This window comes from Desmodus rotundus, chromosome 3 (genome assembly GCF_022682495.2).
Source record: "Desmodus rotundus isolate HL8 chromosome 3, HLdesRot8A.1, whole genome shotgun sequence".
In the NCBI taxonomy this organism is placed as follows: domain Eukaryota; kingdom Metazoa; phylum Chordata; class Mammalia; order Chiroptera; family Phyllostomidae; genus Desmodus; species Desmodus rotundus.
In genome coordinates this window covers 65,656,874-65,673,128 of record NC_071389.1, presented here as the reverse complement: position 1 = coordinate 65,673,128, position 16,255 = coordinate 65,656,874, and the positions used below count along the sequence as shown (strand labels likewise).

Genomic DNA, 16,255 nt, shown 5'->3' with positions numbered 1-16,255 from the left:
TCACAAAATCACTTAAAAACATAAAAGTGCCTGGCACAGAGAAAGAGGTAAAAAAACTGTTAAGCATAGGTGAACTAAATTGCCCAAATATCTGCTAGTTTAGACCATTCCTGGGTCTGAGCATTCAAATAAGGCAAAGATTTCATAAAACCATCAAACATGGGCAAAAGACAGAGTCTGAGTAAGAACACAGTTTTGCATCGATGCCTTAGTAATAAGCAATCAGGGCTACCAGGGTAGAGACCGTCTTCGAGCCACAAGAAACCCTCCGAGCCCAGAGGCTGGAGCCCCGGTGCTGTGCTGGGAGGTAAGAAAACTGCTGTGATGTTAGGGGCCATGTCTCCCTGACTTGCCTTTTTTTTCACTCTGAAGAGTTGTTTCAAGGGGCAAGTTACTTCACCTCTCTGATTCTCCCTATCAATTTATAAAAGAAAATCACCAAACTGAGTGGTCCCAAAGATTCCTTCTAGCTCCAAAAATCTGGCTACCAGATCTCTCTAAGTCATGAAATCTATGCAAATGAGATCCCCTCACATTTTCAAGTGGCATCACTCTGTCAAGCAAGTGGGTCTTCAAATCCAGTGTAATGAAGACATTATTTACGTTGCCCCTTTAGTACCCATGGCAATTCCTCAAAGTTATGTTAAATGTGCCTGTTAAAAAGGATGCCTCTGGCCCTTCTGATAGTATTCCCCTCTTAAATACAACCTTCGCAATTATGAGCCTGGCTCCAAAACAGAAACTTAAATAGAGGGAAAATTAAATGCTGCCAACAGACTTCTACATCCATAACCCTTTCTATAAAAAGACTTCTCTCATATCCAACTCCCATTTAGTGTGTTCATGACCATCAACTTAAAGCATAAAGTACTACAGTAAAAAGCTCATAGGAAAGATAAAGTACCGTATCAAGGTGTTCAGGCATCCCTTGTGTCAAATGCAAAGGACACAGAGGACCAACAGCTGCTCACTGGCTTGCCCAGGCATCACATATGGATGGTAATGCTACCCAGGAAGCTCAGGGCATCCCTAGGCACCACCGGGAGGCCCTAAGGCACAGGGAAAGAAGACAGCAATAAAAAGAGAGAAAATAAAGCCTCTAAAAAATGAAATGGAGGGCAGAAAAAAGGAAAAGGGTCATGGAGTGAAAAGCTACAGAATCACAGTCATTGTAAGAAATAACTACATTGAGTGCTTTATGTACATTAAATTCACATGATAAGTCTCACATCATTTTATCCTCATTTTAAAGATGAGCAAACTGAGGGTTACAAAATGTGGGTTATTTCCCTAGGATCACACAGCTAGTACACAGCAGAGTTGGTATTTGAATATGAGTTTTTGTAGCACAAAGCTTGTGACTGACTGGTATGTCATACTTTTGTGACCTCAGAGAGAATATCTGGCCCACCCTCCCAAAGGCAAGTTCTAGTCTCTAAATCCTTGGCTAAGGATGAACAGCCTCTCCAAGATGCCTTTAGAGCTGAGCCCGAGACAGTGCAGGCATTTCAGTCCGGCCTGCATGGCTTTAAAGATTTCTCATTTTAAGCCAAAATCTGTCTCCCTGCAACTTCCACCCACCTTTATCCTAGATCATGGCATCTGCAGCACAGGAGGTTTCTACCCAAAGTCCCTTTCAATAACTAAAAGGAGGAACGGGAAATGCTACCAAAATTTCAAGGAAGCACTGACCAGCGTGGCTCAGTTGGTTGGGTGTCATCCTGCAGAGCGAAAGGTCACCTGTTCAATTCCCGGTCAGGATACACGCCTAGGTTGCGGGTTCAGTTCCCGGTCGGGGCATGTGTGAGAGGCAACCAGCTGATGTTTCTCTTGCATATTGATGTTTCTTTCCCTCTCCTTCTCCCTCCCTTTCCCCTCTCTCTAAAAATAAGTAAACAAAATTAAAAAAAAACTTTCAAGGAAAAACTCAAGAAAACCCCCTACATATATATTTTTAAAAACAGAACTTGTAAGGTAAAGAACCTTGGAATTACTACAGAGAAGACTGAAGGGAGGCCTGTCTTCGGTTAGTTACTTCCTAAAGAATGATGTATCTCTATTTCTATTAAGAAAGAAATCAGATTTATGTTAAGTTTTAGTATAAAAGACTTAGTTTAAAATATTACTGATTTGAGAGACATCAGAGAGTGCAGAGATTTTTACTTCTTCCAGAAAAGCTTAAGTTATACATTTCCTTTATCTTGAAATGGTTCAGATAAAAGCCTGCCTTAAGTAGATTCGTTAGCAATCTTTCCCAGCACCGACGAAAGCTTACTCAGGAATGAAAAGCTCATCTAATTCATGACCTTCGACTTAATCCTAAGACTTTGCTTTTGGGTTCCATCCATAAAGTGGCAATAGTGCTTGATAAATCATATTATAAGACTACTGTAAACATGTTGCTTTTTGGTCTTACTATTATTGCCCCCTAAAAATATGATTTACTCACTTAGAATTCAGCACTAAAAGGCAGGAAAATTTACTCTAGGAAACATATAAAACATTTCATATACATTATACATATTTATAAAATGTACATTAGTTTGGCAATTGCATAAAAATTATCTTAATGCTCAGTATTTTTACAGGGCACTGCCAAAATCGTTTTTGCACTTTTTGAATTTTCACTTCCCTGTTTACAATCAACCTCCCCAAAGCGCAGGATGGGATTTAGCCTCTTGGTCAGCACGCTGCTCTAGCACCTAGCTCTCACACTGGCCTGATCACGAGCTCATTACTTCCTTCAAAGGGTAAATGATTCCAGGAACACATAGGAGAATCATCATGAAACAGACAAAACAGCAGATCGAAAATGGTAGCTAACGACCTTTTCCTATGGGTAGTTATTAAAGCATTATGGTTTACATTTATAAAAGCAAAGAGAACCTATTATACTATCATTTCTTTGGGGGTAAAATCTCAGGGTTGCAGATAATCCTCTTTCCCTGTATTTAAAATAATGAGAGGATTATTTCTTTCCTCCATTTACAGTTCTTAACCCCCAAACATTTCTCACTTAAGTAATTTTCACAGCGGTACCTGAGGAGCAAAAAGGCAGGCAGAATGCCGTAATGTAGACTTTGACAAGTTAAAACCTGAGTGAGGGACAGACAGCAGCAGGCCAGGGCGGCAAAGTTACATGGGTAATGTTTAGATAAATGGGCTAACACAGTAGCAAACCCCTAGAATTTTCTTTGTTGTTTCTTTATTATTCTCATGTATTAAGTCTCTTATTCAAAAATTAGTATTAAAAAAACATCAAATTACTTACCATTATTTCCCACACCCTATGAACAGTCTACTAATTTATAGTACAAATACAAACATTCGTTAACATTTTAAACTTATCTTAGCTACCCCAGAAACTTGATTTCTGACCTCTCTACTTCTTGTAAAGTATATAACAAAATTAGAAATTTATTAAATTTTACTCATAATCCCTTAAACGGCAATTGTTTAGATTTTTACATTTCCCTCAAAATTTATATATACTATGAAAGAATTGTGATAATCAATGTATTGTGAATGAATTTTGTACACTTCATATTTTTTCTAATTGTTTTTGTTTATGTCTACCTGTTTAATTGTATTAGCACCAAACTGAATACAATTACTACCTCATTTCTTACATTTAATGGTATTTCCTGGCTTTAATAATAGGATATATTGAAATAGAGACCTACAATTTTCAACTGGAAATAAAGAAAAAAAATGGTTTGCTTTTTTAGACTCTTTTCTCTCAAAGACTCAAAAAGCGTTATTTGTCTTTTGTTTACTTGAATGAAGCAGAGAAGCAGCAGAAGAGAAATGTCCCAATGTTACAGGTTAACAAACTACAGTATTTATAAAATTTATGACTTTCTTAAAAAAACCTGACAGATTAACTGATAGCCGATAATGAAACCATTTCTTTAAATCTACGTTTCACGTTTGCACTGAGCCAGGTACTCTCTTAAACCTCAAATTGGATTTAGTTTACATGAAATCACAAATAATTCAGAAGATACAATCAACATCAAAAGAACAGTAATTTTCTCTAAAATGTCACGAGGGGAACCGAGTGTCCTGAAATCCAGGCAGACCAGCAGCCTTAACTGCGTTGCAATCCCTTCATCTACTACCACAGCCAGTACCCCTAACACCCACCCAAAGAGAGAGCAGGCTTCATACCAGCAAACCAAGGGATTGTAAGTTCTGTGTGACAAGCTGTCCTTTCAACTAGTTTCCAAGTGTTCTTAGTCTACTCATTGTTTCCTGAAAAAGAGTTAAAAGGCATAAAGGATTCTATGTAGCGAAAGAACTTAATCATGCAGAAATAGAGGGCTTGGTTAACTCCATTAAGTGCAGACCTAAGACATTCTGCGGGTTTGTTCTCACTGAGCAGACAGGAAGGTCACACAGGACCTGCCTCGGGTCCCAGTGCAAGGCGATTCTCCCACCAGTGGTTGGGGGCAACGCCCGTTTCTCAAGCTGGGAACGGAGAGAGGGCACAAACTGTAGAACCGTGGGAGGTCCTCAGTTTGTCTGAACTTTCTCTTCAAAATGAGGAGTCTTTTTGTTTCTGATTATAAAAGAACTACCTGCTTGCCACTAAAAATACAAAAACTGTAAAAAAGAAAGTAAAAGTCATGTATAATCCTACCACCCAAAGATAACTCATGTTAATATTGTGGTATATATCCTTCTAATTTTTCTATGCTTACACAAGCAAATGTTTTTGTTTTTTAGAAAGTGAGCTTAATTGTAAACTCTAGGGTAACCACTAAAAATTTTGTAAAGGCAGTATAACTTGACAGGCTAAAACAGGAGATAAATGCAATCATATATAGTATTCACTTAAACCCACAGAAGACACAAATCTCTAAAAAGGGAAAAAACAGCAAATGCAACAAATAGAAAACAGCTACAAACGTGGTAGATACTAGACCAACCCACATCAACAATCAGTTTAAATGTGAATCATCTAAATACACCAATTCGAAGACATAGATGGTCAGAGAATATTAAAAATAAGACCAAAGTATGTACTTTCTATAAGAGACCCACTGTAAATATAAAGCGATAGGCTAAAAATAAAGGGAGAAACGAAGCTAATAAGGTGTAAACTGCCTTGAGATCTGTTTTTCTACCTTTTCTTGAAAGACAGGTGCAGCAAAAGACTATAAATTTCTCAATGTATAGATAGGTTTATCAATACATATCAGTACTCTCCAATATTTCAAAATGTTGACTTAAAACAACAGGTTACCTTTCTTTAAAAAGGGTTCTCACTCCTCCTTTCTGGAAGCAGAGAATTATCAACAGATGTCCTTATTTCTACCTATGTATGTACATATATGTATATATTTAAACGAAATTACTGTAGCAGGTTTTTTCTTGAATGTACAGAGCTCAACATTCAACATGAGCTGCTAAACTTTTCTTACTAGCAGAGCTATGAAAATACTTACTGATCTGGCAAGTTCATGTTTAGGTGCAATACGGTTTTCTTCTGTTCTTCCTCAACTTACCGCCCAGGAAGGACATGTTCCATGGCTGCATGTCCAGTACACCCGCACGAATCACACACACTTTAGGAACAGCCTCTGCTAGACATCCTTAGACAGTCGACTCTCAGGCTCAGACGATTTCACATACCCTGAAGGTGTGTTTCTGAAATGTACGTACAGATCCTGCTTCCTCGTGTTGTTGTTGTTGTTTTTAACAGTATTACATCTGATTTTCTGAGGTTAGAAAAAAAAATGTCTGAAAATTTCCCATTGTGTGATGGTGCATGAATCTTTGATCTCCACTACCGAGTTCACAGTCGGGCTACTTAGTTTATTTTGAGAAAGCAAATCCTTCCTGTTGTTTCTCAGGAAATGGAAGAACACATTTTTAGACTATGTTTTACTTTCACAGCTTAAATGGCTTTAACTTTTTAACTATGTTTCACTTTGAAGAATATTTAATTATATGGATAAATTAAGACTTTCAGAAAGATATTACTGCAGTGGGGTGGCAAGAGAATAGTACTCTCAGGCTTCAGCTAAAAGGTAAATTTTTTTTTGAAGATTTTATTTATTTACTTTTAGAGAGAGAAGAAGGGAGGGAGAGAAGCATCCATGTGCAAGAGATGCATCTATTGGTTGCCTCTCACACACCCCTGGCTGGGGACCTGACCCCACAACCCAGGTATGTACCCTGACTGGGAATTGAAACAGCAACCTTTCGGTTTGCAGGCTGGCACTCAATCCACTGAACCACACCAGCCAGGGCAACATAAAAAAATTTTTTGAAATGTCTCACACAAACTGTTAACACCCTGTTTCTTCCTGGTAAGAATTTTCCAAACATTAAGTTGTGTAATATAGTTTAATTAAGAAAAAGAGAAATTACTCTCAAATATGTAACAGCATAGAGAAAGATAGCTTAATTTAAAAAAGAGCGTCCTGTCACCTGTTTGGGCTTGTTAAATTATTACAGTAACCTCTGGAGCCACTCCCCTGACCTGGATTCACCTTCATCTAGCCACACCTCTAGCTTTAAGATGTCATGCCTGTTCTTAATAGGAGGCAGAGACAGTTAAATGGCTTTGAGGAGTAAACCTTCTGGAAGAAGCACACAGCCAACTGAGAAGACTGATGAAATGCTTCCAACTGTTTCTGATTTCTGCAGGCAAAGAAAATCAAGGTGTAGTGAAGGAGACGGGAAGGAGAACAAACTTAAGGAAAGATGCTGTAAATATGCTTAGCCTTCTTCAAATGTTGAATTCTCCTCTACAATGTCACATGTTTAATCAAGAGAAAGAAATAAACCCAGTGAAAATAAAACTCAATCAGAGAGGGAAAGAAACAACATAGATGATGAAGGCAAAGGCCATCATCACCACCTTAATGAAATGCCCCACTGCTGTCTCAGGGAGCCCTGGCACACAGCTTACCCACCCTGCGGCCCCGCACAACCACCACCGCAGCCCCACGCTCCTGCTCCGGCTCTCCCCGCCTGCCTCCTCTGTCCCAATGCCACGAGCAGCCTAGTAGCAAGCCCTTGGGCATGGTCACTGACAGCTGTCCTGGTCTCACGTTTCACGTTGTCAACTCCCCAAAGGCGTTACAGTTGCTCTCAGAAAAACTCATGAATGATAAATGACAGGAATCTAACCACTCTTATTCTTCAGTCCACTCATATTTGTCTAATGATGTAAGAGTCTCACAGAGTTCTGAGAATTACGAGGCTTCAGAAGACATTAAGTGTTTAACTTCCCCCACTGAAAGGTGAGGAAAACGAGGCTCAGAGATATTAGTTGACTTCCTGGAGACCATCCTCTGTCAATGGAAGAACTAAGGCTGGAATTCAAGTTCCCTAATACTCAGCCTACTTCTCCTTTTGTCTTATTTTCCCTCCCTTCCCCCTACATCCTTAAGCTTCCTTAAGTCACTATCTTAACATTTCAGGCAAGGCCTGTGCATTTTATTTTAAAAGGTCACTTATAATATTCATCTTACTCTATCAACCAGACAACAAAACAAAACAGGAAAAACCATCAGCGCCTTATGTCCACAGACAAAATCCCAACTGGGCCCTCAGTGACTATTACTCATCCTAAATCAGTGAGCTCCTTTTTCCAAGCTAATTGTCACAAACTTTTAAATGTCCTCTGCAGGCCTCCTCCCTCTCAGCAGATTTCATCTGCTCCTACTTTACTGAGAAAACACAAGTCATTGGGAATGAACTTTCTCAACTTCCTTCCCTTCCACTTGCACACTGATCTACCATCATACATGTCTTTATCGTGTCCTCGCCTGTCCCAAAGGAATAAATGTCCCTATTCTCTGCCAAGTCAAGTCCCTATTCTGAGCACACTTGCTCTCCGGACCTCGGCCACCCTGCCTTTTCTGGAACCATCCTCCATTAGTTATTCTCTCTTCTACATTTAGTCACTCCTGTATTCTCAACCTAAATATAAAGAAACAAAAGAATGCATGGAAACAAAAGAAAAACACCCTGGTGCTCAATATCACTACCATTTTTGTCTGTGGATTTTCCCAATCCTCAATTCTCGTTCTCCTTCTTTTGTCTGCTCCAAATTTGGTCCTCTGGCCATCCCTGGTGGATCCCAGCTACATTCAGGGATAAAAACCATCAGCTTCAGTCACTTCCCAACACATGTCTCCAGCCCTGACTTCTCTCCCGGGGCCTAGGCCTCTCAAGATCAGCTGAATACCGCACAGGCACACCGACTTCACTTCCAATCGAACTGACTATTCTCTCTCCTCTTAAGTTTCCCACCCTGACTAAGGATACCTCACACAATCAATCCTCCCGACCAGAGACATCAAGAGTCATCTTCTTCCTCCTTCCCACTTTCCTTCAAAGCAGTAATTCTTTCTCCTAAGTAATTCTCAAATCCCTCCTCTCCTTTTCTTTCCCACCGCCACCACCACCTTCGTCTAGTCTGCATGACTTCTACTTGGATTATTTTAATAGCACTGGACTTCTCCTTGCTTCCTTTTCACACTACAGTAAGACAGTAAGTTGAGCATTTATCTCACTTTTGATGGTTCCACAATTCCCTCAGGTGAAGTCCACACTGCCAGAAGTAGCATGTATGGCCCAAGCATCAGCACCAAGAGGCACCTCCAGCCTCTTCTCCCCACTGCACCGCGGCCTCTCTGTGCCAGTCTCCATACTCTGTGTTCCTCACATACCGAGCAATTCCGGGCTCTGAACACGGGCTGTTTCTTCTGCCCCCTTCCCTCTCCTATTTGGCCTAACAAACAATCCTATCTTGTCCCTTCAATATTCAGCACCAAAATCCCCTTCTATATGAATTATTTCCTTACGAATAGGAAAACAAATCACTCTCCCCTTTGCACCCCACTCTGCATTACTATTTATCACATTGTATTGTTGTAAAGTGCCTCACGCTCTGAGATCCAGTTAATGATTTATGTGTCTATCTTCTGAGGTCAGGCACTCTGTCACAGACACACTGTGTCTTCAGAACTTAGCACAATGACTGGTGCGCAGCAGGTAGGAGGAAGAGAGATGAGGCAACTAGGATTTAAGTTTAGAGCTCAGCAAATGTCTGCTGAACGGATGAAGTAGCTTGGCTGTCAATGATATCAGAATAATTGAATAAAAGAGAAGGATGGTAAGACAGGTGGGTCTGACAGCTGTGAGGTGGGCCCAGAGGAACCTGCATAAGAAACAGAAAACACCCGCCCTGATGAAGTCCTCTCCTGGGTATGTAAGTTCACTCAGGTCAAGAGCTGCGGCTGTTCTACTCAAACGCAGGTGAAAACCTAATAAATCCTGTTTCACGTACAAGAGAACAATTCCAACAGCCCAAGGTCACTGCTCTTATCTATCTAAATAGGTTTTGGACTCTAGGACATTCTACATTATAATTTTATTGGACTTTGTGCAAGCTTGGTAAATTTTACCAGTTAGACTGAAACTCTCTTTTATATTCACAAAGCACTTTAAAAACTGCAAACAAAAGAAAAATAAAATGCAGTCTATTTACCAATACAATTCTGGCACTGGTAGCTAAGGGTGACATCTTTGAGTTTAGATGAACCTTTTCATGCAAAATCTATTTTGAGACCACAATTTGCCCTCCACAATAATTTCAAATTCACTTATAATAACAGGCCATGTGATGTACAACATGCTTTCATCACATTTCATAAACTAAGGAAAAAGTACTCTGTACTCTGTATAGGGATGTAAATGCCTACTTATCAAACAAAGTGACTTCGCATTCAGTGTGACATGAATCGAAGACTGGAGGAGGAATGAGACCCAGCGAACTGAGTACAGAGTGGAGAAAAGTAAATGGAGAACTCAGCTGAAACTGGCAATGTTTCCCCATTAATAAAGGGACATCTATAATTAACAGGCTTTCAAGAGGATTCAGCCACGCATTATGGCATCACACCTCATAAAACATTCATTCAAAAGCCATACCAGGAAGGCACATCCCAGCTGATAAGCACATGCAGAGAACTGAGAAAGAAAGAGAAGCCTTTGACTCGAGACACCCACTGTCCTACACCAAGATGACCACGTGGGACAGCCAGCCATAATTGCTAAAAATAAAAATAAAATGCAGAAGAAAATGTAATGTTAGGAAGGTTAAAATTAAATTGCTACTAAATAAATAAATTAGAGAATGTTCCCAGAGAATTAAACACATTTCTAGAAAATATGTTTGCAGATGTAAAGAGTTAACACAGATGCAAACAACGGCAAGAAATGTAACGCAAATAATCTAAAATAGTTTTGAACTTTTAAATTTATGTCAGTCATGCTACTAAAAGCAAGTAATATAAATGTACATGTAACAAGATAAGACATATTTCAAAACCACAGTAATTTAAAAGTATATCAATGACCCAGGAATACACAAATATACCATGTGAACAAACTAGAGAGCTCGCAAAGAGATCTGTTTAAATGAGCATTTATATGCTAGAGGTGCACCAAAAAATCTGTGGAGAAAGGATTATTTGGAAAGTAGTGATGGGGAAACTGGCTTATGATACAACCAGTTTTTTAAAAATAAAAATCCTATCCCCAATTCCAGATAATTTAAAAAACCCAAGTAAGAGTAAACTTATAAAGCTAATGAAGTGCAAAGGGACTACATTGTAAGCCCAGAATACAAAAAAAATTTCTTAAATACCTCAAAATGCATAGACAGCAATATTAAAAATTGGTGGGTTCAACTACATTAAAATTAAAGATTTGTTGTTTTGCTGTTGTTAATGAAATGTACCATAGGCCAAGTTATCAGGCAAGTGACATCCTAGGAGAAATAGCTACAGTATCTACAGGTAACAAGAGATTAATTTCTAGAATATACAAGGAACTCTCCAAGAACTCTTTTAAGGAGCTTCTTAAGAATAGGAGAACGGGAGGAGACCCAATTCACAGAAAAGGAAAATTAAATTAAGTAAATGAAGAGATGCTCAATTTTACCTGAAATCAAAAAAGAGGCAAAATTAAACTAGGAGGCACAATTAATATCTATTAAATTGGAAAAAATGAGAAAATATACTAATCAAAAAAGGAATCATCACAGAGTATTCACATGGAGGCGTAAACCTGACAACAACAGGCACAGTTCCTAGTCAAATTAGTATGCTTATTTTCTAAGGTCCGGCAACACTGCTTTGGACAATATTGCCTCAAGAAACCCCCCCCCCCCAATAGATTTAACATACCTAGGCTTCTTAAGAATAAAGCAAATTCATACTGCATGAAAGCCAAAAATATTTATAAAAGGTTGAGTCTATGTCTCTATTCCTAAAGTCTCACATATTCTCTATAATTTTAACAGAACCTTTGCCGAAAAGGTAGGTAAGACTAAACACAATGTTAACGTTTCTCTTTATAGTTGAGCTTAAGGACAGAGACGCGGGCGTGATGCTTCAGTGTGGGGACTGACAGACCTGGCTCCCAGCCCGCCTGCCTCGGGTAAGTTACAATCTCCTTCTCGGGGTGATCCCTTTGTAAGGTACCTAAATGTCTAATCACTGTAGTGTACACCAGAAACTGATAAAATATTGTATGTCACCTGTAATTAACAATTAAACATAAAATTTTAAAAATGTTTTTAAAAAGAAGACACCCATAAAAAAGTTATAATTGCTGCCTGCCTTAGGTTCATCATCTACAAAATGGGGCTATTTCCTACCCTGCGCAACACTAGAAGGATTAGGGGTAGTTCATGTAAATCATTTAGCACATACAAGGTGTTCAGTAAGTAGGAAGTGATTTTTTTTAACCAGAAAAAAGAACATCCTCTACCAACCCTAACGGATTTTGGTGTCCTGCCTACCCCCATCATATACAGAATACCCAAGCCACAGCAGCAGGCATGGAAACCAGAGACTGATTCAACACGAACCTACATGTCAGTTTTTTCCACTACAGAACAGAAACAAAAAATCTCTCTCCTCTTGCATATTTATTGAAAACTGAAAAGGATATGGCTGGGAAGCCTCTTTTAGCTTCTGGGAAATGAATAAGGCTGCTGGTGGCAGTAACTGGGACAGTGATGATTCTGCAAATGGTGTCAGAGTGCTCACTCTACACACAGAAGGAGGGGCTACTCCAGAGGTTCTCCGGGGAACGCGCTCTCAGAAGAAATGCAGTTCCCTGTGACTGACTGCACGACCTCCAGGCCAACCATGAAAAACAATTGCCCCAGAAACCAGACCTTACACATCATGTGCAACAAAGAGGAAAGTTTCCTCCTGGGAATCTTTATAACCTGATGGGTACCACACCGCACGTTTTCCATGACCACGTCGGTATTTCCGGCCTGGAGCAGCTGTTTCACTTTGGTCCTGACTTCCACCTGAGGACTTCGGGGTCCTGGCAGGGGTCTGTAGGCCAAACGCGTCTTGCACATACATGTGCTCCTATTTAACGAATCCAGGAGATGCTGTGATCATTACTTACAATATACATTCAGCTGAGTGATACTAACTAGTTACTTTGTCATTAAATAGTGGCAATCATCAGAAATAAGAAGTAACACTCTACACAAGTCAAAATCTGGGCACTAAATAAAAGCTTCCTAATTTTTGTAATGGCTGAAAACCACTGCTTTACAGTTTACAGTTTCTAAGTGAAGATAACTTCTATTTTATGATAGAAATGAAGAAAAAAGACGGGGAGTTGAAAAAAAAAAATCCTAGCACATTTATCTCCACTCTTAGTCCTCTCTTGGCCATAAACTTTTCCTTGGCATTTAACATCAAAGCTAGTTACCCTTTCATCCTTAGTTCACAAGCTCTTGCAACCGTCCAAAACACACAGCAATGGCAGCGCATCGTGTATTAAGAAAACACACACATCATCTCATTCCTCACTTATAAAAGAAAGATCATTCAACACATCTCTCTTCCTCCCTACTTTCTCCTCCTTCTCCTGATGCCTTAACGTAATTTTATAGAGGTGAAGTTACAGACCACTACAGATACGCAATTGTTGGAAAAAATATTTTATACAGCACTTTCTAGTCCAGTGAAAATGTACCCCAAGTTTTATTTATATTCCTCTCAATAGAACATAAACCCCTAGGTAAGGAGAGCCTCATCTTTAAGCACTGCAAAGAAAAAAATAAACTTTTCATCTGAGGAATATCACAAAAGTATTTAATGTATAATTCTATGTGTAGATGGGTTTGCCTCTGTCTTTCTGTAATACCGGCCTTTCAGTGGGTTATCCTGAACCAGGGTGGAGGAGTTGGGAAGCTGGGGGGGGGGGGAGGGCGGTACAGTATACAGGTGTGGTGGGCAGATGTAGGGGGCATCACACTCATCATTTGTTACTTTATTATCACTCTCCTGGGACGTACATGGTCCTACAGATAAACCAGAAATGTTGCTTTTTTAATTATAAAAAGTTAAAATATGCTAACCTGACTCTTCTAAGAGATAGTGTTCTCTAAACCCTTAAGAATAAGATATCTGTAAGTTAAAACATGCCATTGGAATTGTGGTAGCCAGAAAAAAAAAAAATCAGACTTTTGTTCAAGTCCCAGCATGTCCATGTACTAACATGACCATGAATAAGTCACATTTCCTCAAGCTCGGTTTCCTCTCTCTATAAAATGAAGTAAATAAACCCCATTTCACCAGACTGTTTTAAGAACACAGCACAAATGACTATAGAAAATGTGCTCTATAAACACAAAATGGTAATCTAAAGACTAGTTATTATTATCCCTAGGTTATTATTTAGTTATTGTTAAATTCTGCTAGAGTAGGTGTAAATCCTATTTTTAAATAGAGAACAGATTTGGAGGGTCACAAAGGCTGTTCTATTTTATCTTGAAGCAGAGTGACAGATGCTGAAGAAAGTCCTCAAATAAATTAATGAACCAGAGGGGCAGGTTGTATACCTGGGTATAAGACAGAGGCAAAATACTATGGTTGTACAGGTCTTTCAAGAGTCTCTCTTAAATTTGTTTTCACTTTTACCTCATGATGTATTTGGTAAAAGAAGAGGCATAAACACAAACAGTTTACAGTTAAATTGAAATTTTAGAAGCTCCCATCTATGTTTCTAGAAAGAGATGGAATTAATTGCCGAGTTCTCATAGTACATCTTGGCTACTTACTGCTAACAAATCGTCAATTATTGATATTATCACAAATGCTCAAATCAGCTGCATTTTAAAGAGATAAGAGTTCTGAAGGACTATTGGAATAATGGGATCTTATCACTCAAATTACCACCGTACTGCTCATAGAAAGGAAAGAGGGATGGAGCAGTACAAATTTACCAGGCTGCCGGACTACAAAAGATTTTCCTTTCAAAGCAAAAATTATGTAGTAAACATATTTTATTATAAAACTTTCAAGTTAGAATAGTACAGTCAAGCATCTGACATCATGAATTTAAATACCATAGCTAACCCTGCTTCCGAGGAAGCTTGGCAGCCCAGTAATCCGAAGGCACCGAATGCGTGCAATACTGTCATTATTCACTTCCCTCCCCGCTACAGAAAGAGGCCTTTCTTTGCAGAGTCTCACTTTCCTTCCCACGTCATTTGTTCACATCCTTTCCACCACAGTAGAGTAAGAAGAAGGTGCTACTTGCTTCAACATTGTTCAGGCATTTAATTTGAGGCCTGATGACAATCTTTTCATCAAAAGGATTTTCCCCAGCCAATCCACCTTCCTTAGTGTCTCTCCACAGAGTTTTTACCAGGTAGATAAATACAGGTGGAGAAACAAGCTGGGCTTTCACTGGGGAAGAAGTCAGTCTGACTTAGTCTGTAGACATAGGACTTGCCAGGGAAATGAAGCGGCAAAAAGTCTGCACATAAAACCAACCTTTTGCTCTAGCATTTTGTTTTCCACCTATGAGATGAAGCAAGATAAAGACGTGAAATTATAATCCACCTAGTGAATTAAAAACAAAAGTCACTCTGAATTTTACTCTGATGAAAAATGGAATGTAATGAATAAAGATGCCTGGCTCCTACCTTTAAAGTACCCTTTCTGTCTCTGCAAGGGGGCCTGGCTAAGAAACCACAACTCGAATTAACAAGCCAGACACCAGACTAAACAGCTGAGAACTAGCTGTCCCTCATTCCTGGTCACTACCTTTCCGGTGTGTGTCTGCATCACTAATTCCTTCAGCTCCCAGTGCCTGGGCTCTCCTGAAATAAAAAGCAAAGAGCAGACTCCTGTATTTCAGCGGCTGAAGAGGTGGGGTTTCTGAGCCAGGACACCACGACTCTTGCTCTGCCTTCCACCTTACACTTCACCTACAGCTCATCCTCTTCCCCTCCCTGGGACCCCAGCTCTCACACTCGCAGGCACCACTCTTACTCACACCCAAGCCTCCCAGAACATTCATGTAGATAAACCCAGGCCAGCGAGTGAAGAACAAAGAGCCACTGCTTCAGGCAGCAGCAGCAGCAGTAGCAGTAGCAGTAGCTGTAGCTGTAGCAGCAGCAGCAGCAGCAGCAGCAGGAGAGGGCGGCTGGGGACTCCTGGACACAGGCAGTCCAGCCTGGAAAGCTCCTGCCTAGGACGCCCAAGGAGATCCCGCCCGGGTTCAGCGCCCCAGCAGCGCTGCGACAGAGTTTGGCCGAGACCCTTGGGGAAGAAAGCAGTACATGGGGCGCAACCAAGAAAACACACGAAGTCTGGCTGCAGCGCGGAGCTGGGGATCCGGCTCAGCCGCACTCCGGCGGGCGGCGGCCGGTGACAGCCCAGCGCCCCGGCCCGGGGCTCCCGACCCGGCCCCACGCACCTGGACCAGGCGGCCACCCTGCTCCCTCAGGGCGCTCTCCGGGGACTCGGCTTCCGGGGGGCTCCGCAGGCTGGAACCCGCCGCAACGCGCAGACTTCACTCCTCCATCCTGGGACCGGGCACGTTACAGACCGCCGTGCACTTCCTGTTTGAAAACACGGGGGAGAGAAAGGGCGAGCGCGTCGGCAGAGTGCGGGGAGGGGCGCAGGCCGGCGCGCGGGGAGGCCCGGGGGGCTGCGGGTGGCGTCAGGGCCGCCCCCCGCGCCATGGTGGGCAGCAGGCGCGCGCACCGCCACACCAGCGACCCGGGAGCGGGCTCCCCAGGGCGCGGGCCTCCCCCTGCCGGCGGCCGCCCGGCGCGCGCAGCCCTTCCGTTTCCAGCCTGCCGGTCTCCCCTCCCCACACGCACCTAGTCGGTCCACTGCACGCTTCCTCCCGGTGCTCGGAGAGCAGTCCGCCTGCGCCTTCCTCCTTTCCTCCCCTCCCC

At 41.2% G+C, this 16,255-nt stretch overlaps 1 protein-coding gene across 9 annotated transcripts in view; it reads right to left on the bottom strand.

The window, feature by feature from the left end:
* LRRC8D (leucine rich repeat containing 8 VRAC subunit D) overlaps positions 1-16,255 on the bottom strand; it is a 108,596-nt gene that overhangs the window by 71,437 nt on the left and 20,904 nt on the right. For 5 of the 9 annotated variants that reach the window (XM_053920020.1, XM_053920018.1, XM_053920017.1 and 2 more), the window contains one exon: positions 15,769-15,913. The exons of 2 other annotated variants lie outside the window; for them this stretch is intronic. Coding sequence is in view for 1 of the 7 variants with exons in the window: in XM_053920016.1 (XP_053775991.1) it covers positions 1,693-1,720 (28 nt within the window). In the remaining 6 variants the exon portion in view is untranslated. Of the gene's footprint in view, positions 1-1,692; positions 1,856-15,768; positions 15,914-16,177; positions 16,196-16,255 lie in introns of those variants that run through there. 2 more of the 9 variants (XM_053920021.1, XM_053920016.1) reach the window with 2 other exon arrangements.